The sequence below is a fragment of the Aquarana catesbeiana genome, linkage group LG03 (genome assembly GCF_042186555.1).
Source record: "Aquarana catesbeiana isolate 2022-GZ linkage group LG03, ASM4218655v1, whole genome shotgun sequence".
Classification (NCBI taxonomy): Eukaryota; Metazoa; Chordata; class Amphibia; order Anura; family Ranidae; genus Aquarana; species Aquarana catesbeiana.
The window spans coordinates 545768411-545780632 of record NC_133326.1 but is presented as its reverse complement, the minus strand read 5'-3'; the positions used below and the strand labels follow the sequence as shown (position 1 = coordinate 545780632).

Below are 12222 nucleotides of genomic sequence, written 5' to 3'. Positions count from 1 at the left end.
TTTTTATTCACTGTTTTTCACCGAAGATCTCTATAGATCTATTGTGAACCAAAGAAATTTGTATGCTGGTCAATACATCGCCGCTAATCCCCAGTCCTCCCTTGCCAGAGATTGGAAACCAATTACGGTTTCCAAATCTAAGACCTTTCTGGACCTATTCCTCGACATGGGTATAACTAAAAAGTGTGAGTTTCTGTCATATTGGTCCACTGACCCAATTCACCATATGCCCGTGTTCTCTGCCTCCATGGCCAGGGCACGATACAAGCAGATCTTGCGTTTCTTCCACTTCAACCAACGTTTTGCAGCCTTGTTTACTCTCCCTCAAGTTGTCTGCGTTGATAAATCCCTGATTAAGTTTTCTGATTAAGTTTTCTGGCCGCCTGTCTGTTAAACAGTATCTTCCCAGCAAGCGTGCCAGATACGAGGTCAAGATGTATAAGCTCTGTGACATGGCCACAGGCTATACATGTAGTTTTAAGGTTTATGAGGGAAGAGATAGTCATGTAGAGCCGGAGAACTGCCCAGACTACATAGGGAGCGCTGGCAAGATTGTGTGGGACTTGGTGTCACCCTTATTCGGAAGGGGGTACCATTTGTATGTGGACAATTATTACACAAGCGTGCCACTTTTTTTTTAACCAGGAAAAACCACGTTTATTGAGAAGCAAACAATTTGTACATACACACATATGAGTGAGTCATATTAAGCAGTACAGACGTCATAGACAGAATAGTGTCAATACAATAAAAAAACAAAAAAAAAGGGGGAAAAACATAAAATTAGAAAAAATAAATTATACGTACAGTATGACACAATATTAGCATATGATATATTCCTAAGTGTTTTATACGCCTAGGTGCCGGGTTATGAAGTGCAAGTCTCTCCATCATCCAGCCACCTATCCCAAACATTAGAGAATTTCTGTGGACAACCTCTGTGGATGTATAACATTTTCCTATAGGGAATAGTATTATTAATTTCTCTTTTCCACATCTGCAGTGTCAGGGGTACTGCGGGCATCCAGACCTTAGCAACAACTTTTCGTGCCAAGAATAAGGTTTCATACACAAATATTGCTTGATACTTGTCTATGTCAATGTCAGGCAATAGGCCCAAAAGGCACAACTTCGGGTCCAGTGCCACAGGAGAGCCCATATTATCATGCAAAAACTAAATTACCTGAAGCCAATAAGTCTGTATGTTCGGGCAACTCCATATCAAGCGATAAAATGTGCCAGGAGTCAGCAAGCACATAGGACATAAGGGGCTTCTTGTAGGTTGAAATTTAGAAAGTTTCAAATGCGTTAAGTAGGCTCGATGCACAATATATAATTGTGTCAGCCTATCCGAGAGTTGGTTCTGCCCCCAGTATAACATTAAGGACTGGCGGGGTGTCAAGAGCAATAGCAATATCAGCAGACTGCGCTCGGACCGCATGCCTGAGCTGTAAGTATTGAAACAGTAGGTGATTTGGAAGTGAAAATTCTTCCTTGAGTGTTTGAAAGTTTTTGGGTCCAGTCTCCATCAAGACTTGGGATAAATAAATAAGTATACCGTAGGCAGCCCAGAGCTTCGGGTCAGGTTTAGTACACAACTCAGGCAGGCGGCTGTTATACCATAGTGATGTGTATGAATGTATGTGTGTCCGGTTCTGTTTCTTTAGTTCTATATCCCATATCTTCTGGTGGTGTGTTAACATCCCTGTGTTATATCGAGGAGATTTGTGTCCACAATGTCCCTTCTGGAGGATGGTCTGAATAGATGTGTGTAAGGGGCTTCCCGGTTTGTCGCATACTAAAGTCCTATATCTCTGGGATGCGGTAGTATGAAAGTAGTACAAGTGTGAAAGTTGTGATGCAACATAGTAATCTTGGATGTCTGGGAGGGAGCACCCGCCTTCCAGAGCGGGGTTTTTAAGTACATGCCAGGCTAATTTATGCCTACCTTTACCCCATACAAATGAATTTAAAATGGCTTCCATCTGTTTGAAGACTTTAAGGGGGATGTACATAGGGGCATGCCAAACCGCATATAACATTTTAGGCAACAAAATCATTTTTATTAAATTGATTCTACCCATTACTCCTAGTCTTGACCAGGTCTGGGTCTTTGATTTAAGAATTGCAAACAGGGGCTCTACATTAAGTGAGACATAGTCCTCAAGGTTTCTAGTGACCTTCACCCCCAAATATTTAATCTCTGCCACTCTCTTTAAGGGAAGTTCCGGAGACATAACATAGTGGAGGAAAATGGTCCAAAGGGAGAATTTGAGACTTGCCCCAATTAATTCTTAGGCCTGAGTATTTACCCATTGTCTCTATTATAGTTAGTGCGGCTTGTAGCGATGGACCCTGGTCAGCTAGATAAAGTACTGTATCATCAGCATAAAGACCTATTTTTTCCCAGGAATCTCCCCATCTGAGACCTATTACATTTGAGCTTGCTCTAATGGCTATAGCCAAGGGTTCTGCTGCAAGGGCATACAGTAATGGTGACAGGGGACAGCCCTGTCTCGTGCCCCTTGCTAGGGAAATTTGGTCTGATAACCACCCATTTACGAACACCCGAGCCTTAGGAGGCTGATAAAGAAGCTGCACCCATTTAATAAAGTTTGGGCCAAACCCATAACTGCTCAAGCACTCCAACAGATATAGCCATTCAAAAGAGTTTAATGCTTTGGCCGTGTCTAGAGCTACCACTACCCTAGTTCCTGCATTATCATGTTGAGCTTGGACATTCATAAACAACCACCTGATATTCATTGCCGTGTTTTTCCCCGGCATAAACCCGGTTTGGGATGTGTGTATCAGTATTACTGTGTTTAACCGAGAGGACAAGATTTTTGCTAGTATCTTAATATCCACTGGCAGCAAAGATATAGGCCGGTACGATTCCGGGTAATGGGGATCTTTGCCCGGTTTAGGGAGAACTATTATCTGTGCTTCCTGCATAGAAGGGGGAAGTATGCTCAGATCAAAGATGGAGTGAAATAAGGTTTTCAACTTAGGGATGAGTGTCTCTGAATATGTAGTGTAGAATTCCAAGGGCAGACCATCCAACCCCGATGCCTTAGATTTAGCTAGTTGGGAGAGTGCCGTAGCTATATCCTGAGTAGTTATAGGGGCGTCTAGCATTTGAACTTGTGCCGAGTTCAGTTGCAGGAACTGTAACGTGTGAGAGCGTGCCACTTTTTAGTCACTTGTTTGATCATCAGATTGGCGCATGTGGCACCTGCATAGAAGGGGGAAGTATGCCCAGATCAAAGATGGAGTGAAATAAGGTTTTCAACTTAGGGATGAGTGTCTCTGAATATGTAATGTAGAATTCCAAGGGCAGACCATCCAACCCCGATGCCTTAGATTTAGCTAGTTGGGAGAGTGCCGTAGCTATATCCTGAGTAGTTATAGGGGCGTCTAGCATCTGAACTTGTGCCGAGTTCAGTTGCGGGAACTGTAACGTGTGAGAGCGTGCCACTTTTTAGTCACTTGTTTGATCATCAGATTGGCACATGTGGCACCGTGCAACCTAATTGCCGGGGCTTACCCCAGAGGCTTGTAGATTGCCGTCTTAGGCTGGGGGAGAGAGCATGCTTCAAGAGTAATAATTTGCTCGCTGTGAAGTGGAGGGATAATAAGAATGTTTTCGTTCTTTCCTCCCTTCATGCAGACACGCCAGTCAAATATCCTACGGCGACTAGTGTTGTGGAGAAACCCCTCTGTGTCCACGAATACAACCTTAACATGGGAGGGGTGGACCTCAACGACCAGTTGTTGGCACCGTACCTAATTGCCCGTAAGGCCAGAAGCTGATACAAGAAAGTGTCTGTATACTTATTTTAATTGGCTTTGCTGAACGCTCATGTGCTATACAGAGCTTTAGGATGGACTGGATCCTTCCTTAAATTCCAGGAAGAGATCGTCAGAGCCCTTCTGTTTCCAGACGGTGCTCCACCTCACTTCCCAATCCAAATGCAGTAAGCCGGCTGCATGAGAGGCATTTTCCATATGTCCTCCTGAGTACCCCTACCCAACGAGCCCCCCAAAGAAAATGTTGTGTCTGTAGAAAGCACGGATATAGGCGTGACATCCGCTATTTTTGTCCCTCCTGTCCTGAAAATCCTGGTTTTTGCATTGGTGAATGTTTTGAACCTTACCATACACTAGTGGAGTATTAGCGTAGGGTACAGCACTGCATAGACTAGGACACTTTCACAGGGTCTCCCAAGATGCCATCGCATTTTGAGAGACCTGAACCTGGAACCAAATCGTTACAGTTACAAATAAAAGTGTAAAAAAAAAGGAAAAAATAAAAAAACACAAAAAAAAATATAAAATAAAAAAAACAAAAATAGTTGTCGTTTTATTGTTCTCTCTCTCTCTATTCTCTCTCTATTGTTCTGCTCTTTTACTGTGTTGTATTTTGCAATGTTTTATTGTGTTTTATTGTTAACCCTTTTTTTTTCAGGTACGCCATTTAGCTGCAGCGCGCATTTATTCATCTTGACAGCAACAGCGTTTGCTCCCACGATACATAAAGCCATGACTCCAGCGCTGTCTGAGGTGATTTCACCACCACAGTTAAAAAAAGAGCATATATGCCGAAGCATGGGGGCAGCAGGGGTGGAGGAGCGATTTGCTCTTAACTTTTGGGGCGGACGCCCCCATGCTTCAGCATATATATATTTTAGGTACAGATTGCGTTAAAAAATGTTTTATTCTTTACTATTTTTTTTGTATTTGCTTTGCAGGTATGGTAAGTCTTACTGTTATACTGTAATGTTACTTTGTTTTATTGTTAACCATCATTTTCTTAGCAGGTACACCATTCAGCTGCAGCGCGGATTTATTTATCTTGACAGCAACAGTGCTTGCTCCCACGATACATAAAGCCGTGACTCCAGTGTTGTCGGAGGTGATTTCACCACCACAGTTAAAAAAAAAGAACATATATGCCGAAGCATGGGGGCAGCAGGGGTGGAGGAGCGATTTGCTCCTAACTTTTAGGGCGGATGCCCCCATGCTTTGGCATATATATTTTAGGCACAGGTTGCGTTAAAAAAATGTTTTATTTTTTACTATTTTTTTTGTATTTGCTTTGCAGGTATGGTAAGTCTTACGGTTATACTGTAATGTTACTTTGTTTTATTGTTAACCATCATTTGCTTAGCAGGTACGCCATTCAGCTGCAGCGTGGATTTTTTTATCTTGACAGCAACAGCGTTTGCCGTGACTCCAGTGCTGTAGGAGGTGATTTCACCACCACAGTTAAAAACAAAATGGTGCATGTATGCCCATCATTAGAAGTGGGTGGATGAAGGGAGGTATTCCAGTGGTGGGCATACCCACCAATCAAACTCTTTTTTTCATGCAGCCGACAGGCTGCATGAAAAAAAAGATTACAATATATGCTCAACAAGGACCAGCAACGTACCGGTATGTTGTTGGATTTGAGTGGTTATACCAGAATGATGGCTGCAGGTTTAGGTATCATCTTGGTATCATTCTTTTCAGCCAGCGGTCGGCTTTCATGTAAAAGCAATCCTAGCGGCTAATTAGCGCGCTGCTGGAAGGCGCAATGCATACTAGCACATTATGCAATTTTTTTCAACCAGCCATGGTTTACTACCTACTACTACCTGCTACATCAGCATTGGACATTTTATTAAATGAGGCTTGTGTTATTTCAAGAGATGTTGATTGTGTGTTTGGTGGTGCTGCTGTTTTCTAACCTGTCTGCTCCAGATTATAAGGTGATAGAAGTTTTATGAGACCCTTGGTGCCACCTGTAGTAGCTGTAATATTCCTTATGGAATAGAAGGATGGGGAGACTCTAAAGCCTGGTACACATGGGCCAGATATCGGTAGACATGTGCATTCATTTTTGTCCGAATTTTGGGTATTTTCGTTATCGTTTTAACAAACGATAACGAACGTGCAGAATCCGAAAACCGATAGAGCCGACATAAACAAATGCTTTATTTTCATTTTCGTTGCGACAACAGTTCGATATAGATAGGAGATTCGACATGACGCTGACAATAGCAATCTGTGTTGAACCTGTGGTCGAATGTGCCTAACCTTAGCTCTATTAGTCCAAGATTATTCTACATAGAGATAAAAGATTCGACATTGAGAGAAAAGATTCGACATTATAGAGACAATAGCAAAAAAGGTTGAATGTGCCTAACCTAACTCTATTAGTCCAAGATTATTCAACATAGAGAGAAAAGATTCGACATGAAGATTTGACGAAGCAGTCGCCGGGAGCTGACATTCATGGTCAAATGCTCCGCCCATAGGCTATAGAAGAATTCTAATGTTGGTTGACTAGTAATAATAATTATTAATAAATATAATTATTACTAGTGTCATACAACATTAGAATTCTACTATAGCTTGTAGCCGGAAAATTCGACCGGAAATGTACGATTGCGGCGTCGTACAGTTTAGTTGCTCCATCGAATCTTCTTAGAACTTTCGACAGACACCATAAGCCTTCAATGACAGATTCGACCTTAATTATTTCGGATTTTCGGAATGTATGCATTTTTTAACGAAATGAAATAGATTAAAACGAATTTCGGGAACAACTAAATAAATGTATTTTTCGGACAAAAACGAAATTCCGAAACAAAATATTTCAGTGTGCACATGTCTAGATATCGGCCAGTATCGGCCGGTTCAACAAAAAGCAGCCTGTACAATGGCTGGCTTCTGTCGAATGGGCACGTTGGAAAACCAGCATCCGATCAGCTCTGGCAGCCAATGGCTGTGAGCGCTGACCGCTGTGTTCTGGTGGGGGGTCAGTCCCCCTGTCAGAACACAATAGCTCAGCGGGGAGATTGCTGTACTAACATCGGATAACAAGGCTTGGTGTAGCTAACCAATCCTTTATACAATGGCTGCATTTGTTTTGATTCCACCTGCTGATCTGGCCAGTAACACACTTCCCCTCTTAGGGTGTTTCCACTCAGGATGGAAGCAAAATGGAGACAGCTCTGGACAGCAGAATTGTTAATCTGGGGAGAAAGTAGTTTTCAGAGGCATAACTAGAACCTTCAGGACCCTGGTGCAAGAAACCATGAAGGGCACCCCGACCTCCAACCTGGGCCCTTCCCTCCGAGCCCAGAGACCTTCCTACTGATCCCAGGACGCTTTACGGTCCCGCAGTGGATCCCTTTAACATATTGTGCAGTGGACCCCCTTCCTGCAGTCTTGGGCCCTGCCATGGTGGCGGAACGCCAGGGTCCAGTTGCAAGTGGGACCTGGTAGTTCCACCAGTGGTGTCAGTGTGGACTGTGAATAGTGTCAGTCCGTAAAGCAGTGAACAGTGTCAGTATGGCAGTGGACGTGGTCAGAGCAGTGGATGTGATTAGTAGGGCAGCAGAGGAGGAGGGCAGTGGAGAGCAGTATGGGAGGGCAGTGTGGCGAGGGGGGGCAGTGGAGGTCAGTATGCGAGGACAGTGTGACGGGAGGGGTGCACTGCCATTGACGTCAGCTGGGCAGGAGAGGAGAGACAGAGCCAAGGAGTCATGTGATCGCAGGGAGCCGATGTGTTATCTGTACAGATAACATAGCTCCCAACTGTCCCTGATTTTGAGGGACTGTCCCTGATTTGGAGCAATGTCCCTCTATTCCCTTTCCTCCTCATTTGTCTCTCTCAATGATCCTCATAGTTGTATAAAAAATTTACTTTTTATCTTTCAAAAAGTGTTTCCCAGTACTAAACTTTTCATCCAATTTCTAAACTGCTGCATTTAAAATTTGTAAGGGGGTGTGGCAGAGGGCGTGTCCTATGCCTACATACGTTTGTTAGTAGGTGTCCCTCCTTTTCATCTCAAAATGTTGGGAGGTATGCAGATAAGCATATTTATGATAAAACACAGACAGCAGGGGAACTTCTTGTCCTAATACAGATGGGATGGGAGCTTTTCAGGTTAAGTATGAGAGCCGAGCAGACAGTCAGAGAGGAGAGAAGCTACATGTTGACAGGAAGAGGTGGGGGGAGCTGAAGACAGGCACAGAGGAGAATAGGAGAGCTGTATGTGATGCAGACACGCACAAACTATGATCTCTCGGCTTAGCAGACATTGTAATCCTGGTCAGCACTCAGGGGGGGGAGTCAGGACATGGCATTATCGGACAGCTATTGTAGGAGACACAGAGGGATAATTTAAAAAGCAAAAGCACCATGCTGCTAATTGCACATTAAAGGGACAGGAGCATTTTTTTTTTTGGGTTAACAAACTGCGGCAGAGAAAAATCAGGTCTCTTGCCCTGCCAGAGAGGGCTGTGCTGTGCTTTGTGACAGATCTGTGTAAATCTCAGGACTGGATAGACAGAAAATGCAAGTCTTTTGGCAGGCAAAAATGCTCCTGCATATGTATATTGTATATTTAATAGGTAAACAAAATATTATCTGAGCAACCAAATTAGTGCTTACAGTAATGAAATCCGTGGTAAGATCCTAGTTACTCAAGTAATTAGTGCTGCTGCTCACACTGTGTTTCCCACATCCACCAATATATAATGTATCAACTAGTGCTGTGCAAAAAAAATACAATGAAGTAAAAATAAAATGATCATAAAACAATAATATGATGCTTCTTCTATCAATGACTCCTCAACGTGATAGATGCAATCTATACTAATGGCTACAGTGATTATATTGAACAAAAAAATCCATAAATAAAAGTCCTTGATATAAACTAAGTTGTTTCTTCTCTTGTTAAATCAATGAGTGAGTTCCATCACCACTAACATACTGCACTTATGTTGTACATAAGAAACAATATACAATTCCTTGGGATCTGCAAAGGCTTTATATAGTGTCTTCTCACACTCCTTATCCGTAACTCCCAGTGAGTACCACCACCATTAAGGCCCCATACACATTATTAAATTTTCTGCAGATTTTTGTCTTCAGATTTACCAAAACCATGTAGCGCAGGTCTGCCTGATTGCATACAAATTAAAACTCTTACTTATATGGTTTTGGAAAATCTGAATACAAAAATCTGCAGAAAATCGAATAGTGTATGGGGTCTTACCTCAATATATTGACCTTTTGTGTATAAATAGGTCATCATGCACTTTCCTCTTAAGGGGTCTCATCCACTTTCTCAGGAAGCCCCTAGGATTGCCACCTGGAAGCCTCCTCCTCTCACACCGATACAGACCATGGCTATCCACTGACTCCTCCACTCAAGGGAATAAGATCTCAACATGGTGTTTTAACATTATAAAACAGATGCCACTTTATTTAAATTTATATGCAATACACTCACATAAGAAGTGCACTAAAACCAGAAATGCACCACCTTAAAAGCACCTGTATCCTGATACATGCCTCCTTTAATATAGAAACCTCAAGGATTTACCCTTTGAAATAGTCACAAGGACGGTGACAAAACATGTCAGGGTGGGGCCTAGTGAGGTCATCACCTTACCCAGAAGTAGCCGCTGGTTTACACCAATTCGTGATGCTGAGTCTTGATCTTAAAGCAGGCATGTATCTGAATGTATACAAATGCTTTTAAGGTGGTGCACTGCTGGTTTTAGTGCACTTAACCAGCAATGTACCACCTCATATCTATCAGCTTTCAAATGTATAATTTTTTGTGAGTCTATGTTAATTGAAGTGTAGGTGGTGGTGGGGGATGATGTGGTCATTTTTAATAGTTCTGGTACAACAATTTTTGACATTACAATGATAAGATACAGACATAAGATATTGAAAATACAATATATTATATAGGAGAAATATCATGATTGTATAATAATAATATAATGTTATATATATATATATATATATATATATATATATATATATATTTTTTTTTTTTTTAAGAAGAATAAATACATTATATTCTTCCTTTCAAGCAAATTTCATAGGTTTTCACACATCTGCTCTGTAATTTTTATGTCCATACTGATACCTATTTTTAAATCAGCTGCTTTGATTTGCTCAAATATAAGGGTAATTATAACATAGTACCTACTGATAATGCAGCTCAGCACTCCCTATATGTAGTGGCTGCATAGGTCTTCTGTTTTCAGGCTCAGTGCAACTGTTGAAAGTTAGCAAACATTCATCTTGTTCCTGACAGAAATTCAGTTGCGTAATTTCCTTTGCACTGAACTTAAACCTCAGCTCTCCACTGTGGACTACAGAACATTTCTCTCCTGGGTTATGGAGCAGAGGAGTGGGGGAGGTGTACGGTAGTCTTGTCCTAGGGTGACAATGCTGCACCTTCATGGATACAGTATATTGAGTGAGCGTTGTCTCCCCAGGAAATGAAGAATTACTGGCAGGATCACCTAGTGAAAATACGGGGAAAAAAAGCCTGAAAAACAAAGAAAACTACTGCAGCCACCTCATCTAATAATTGGTAAGCTGCAATATATTACATTTTTGCTCCTGGGCTTAGATAGCCTTTAAAATGCATTTTTCCTTAATAGTTAATATTGTTTTCATGATAGTCAAGGAAAAAAAAATGCAAAGGTTCATTACAACCTAATGACTTATCACTAACTCCGATTCCCTCCTGATAGCTTGATGCAACCGTTCCAAACACGTAGTGCAGCATTGAGAGGCTCAGTGAAGGTGGCAGTAAAGGTGTAAATGTGTTTAATTTGGTTACAAAACTCATAAAAGGAGATCTGACCAGACTCATAATCCAGATATATCCTCAGTTTATCGCTGGAGATGTTGGCAGGCAGTTCAATCCATTTGCTGTTGTGTATAACTGAATACCAATCGGCACTTCTACGTAAACACCAGGACTTGTTATTACATTCAGTCTGTGCTTGGTATCCTCCTCGGTCTATACTAGGGTAGCACATCCCGATACTCCAATATTCCGACCCTCCAACATTCACTTCCCAGTAATGTCGTCCTGAGGAGAAACTTTGACTGCTTAATACCTGAGTGTAATCCTGAAACCTCTCTGGTTTTTTGGGGCGATTCTGGTTTGGTGAATAGGATGCAGTTTTCATGTCATCTGATATATGTAGATCATTATGAGCCGTGTTTACATCTAGTAATATGTCTGCAGGTTCCTGTAGATGGAAACATACCGTTAATTCTGTTAGATGGGATACGCCCGTATGTATCACGTGTGAGATCCAAGTTGAATCCAGATCCGCTCCATCATTGGAGAGTTCCTCTTGTCTCCCCCTGTCCTCATTATCTCCGTGATTGGTGTCACACAGGTCACCCAAGTTGGATTCCTGTAGGGCAGTCACCAGATCGGTCATGTTACACAGCTCCTGGTTAATATCACGCATCTTCCTGGCGAGCTCCCCCTTTTTTATCATCAGCTGATCAATCATATCCGACACAATGACCAAGACTCGCTCTGCACTTATGGAGATCTCTTTCAGGACCTTCTTTTCCAGGTCTTCCAGTTGTCTTCTGAGGTCTCTGAACAGGGTACTGACTTTTTCTGTTTCACCGGCTGCTTTTTCCTCTACTTTCCTCCTGTGATCCTGCAGACTTTGAATTCTATTTTCCATCTCTTCTCTGTCTGTCATGAGATTCTGATGAGCATTTTTTAGTCTTACCTTCTTCTTTTCGGAGGCTTCATCCAGGGACTCCATTTGGTGCCTCTGATGTTCATCCTCTGAGCACTTTTCACAGATACAGGCAGCGTCCTGAACACAGTAATACTTCAGGTCCAGTTTGTGGACGGAGCATTGTTGGCTCTCTAGGGAGGGTTTAGATAAGAAGTACTCCGATATATTCCGTAGAGCAATGTTCCTGTTTAGTGTAGGCCACTCCTGGGACTCTTCCTTGCATTGAGGACAGGAATAACACCCGGATCCCTTCTGTGTGATCAGCTGACGAATGATACAATCCTGGCAGAAGCTGTGTCCACATTTCAGGCTTACAGGGTCTATATAAATTTCCCAACAAATGGGGCATTTCAGCTCCTCTCTCAGATCAGAAGACGCCATCACTTAGGAAGAAAGGAAGAAGAGAGATAAAGTTCACAATGACGTAGTTTACAGTGATTTAGTTTACAAATTCCTCCTGAGGGAGAGGCTTAGGCTGTGTGACTCATGATATTTGTTACATCGAAACATAGAAACCAGAAGAGTGCTGACAGAAAAAGTCCACATGGTCCATCGAGTATAGATCTATGTTAGCATATTCAACTTAGCATGTTTAACCCTTCCACTGACACCAACAGATAACATAAATGGGCAGCAGCAGAG

General features: G+C 42.2%; 1 protein-coding gene across 1 annotated transcript; it reads right to left on the bottom strand.

Moving 5' to 3' along the window:
- Positions 1 to 630: 630 nt before the first annotated feature.
- Positions 631 to 12007, bottom strand: LOC141132737 (E3 ubiquitin-protein ligase TRIM62-like). Its single transcript, XM_073621507.1, has one exon. It carries the CDS (start codon positions 11959 to 11961, stop codon positions 10534 to 10536), a length of 1428 nt encoding a protein of 475 aa, XP_073477608.1. The 5' UTR covers positions 11962 to 12007; the 3' UTR covers positions 631 to 10533.
- Between the last annotated feature and the right edge of the window lie 215 nt (positions 12008 to 12222).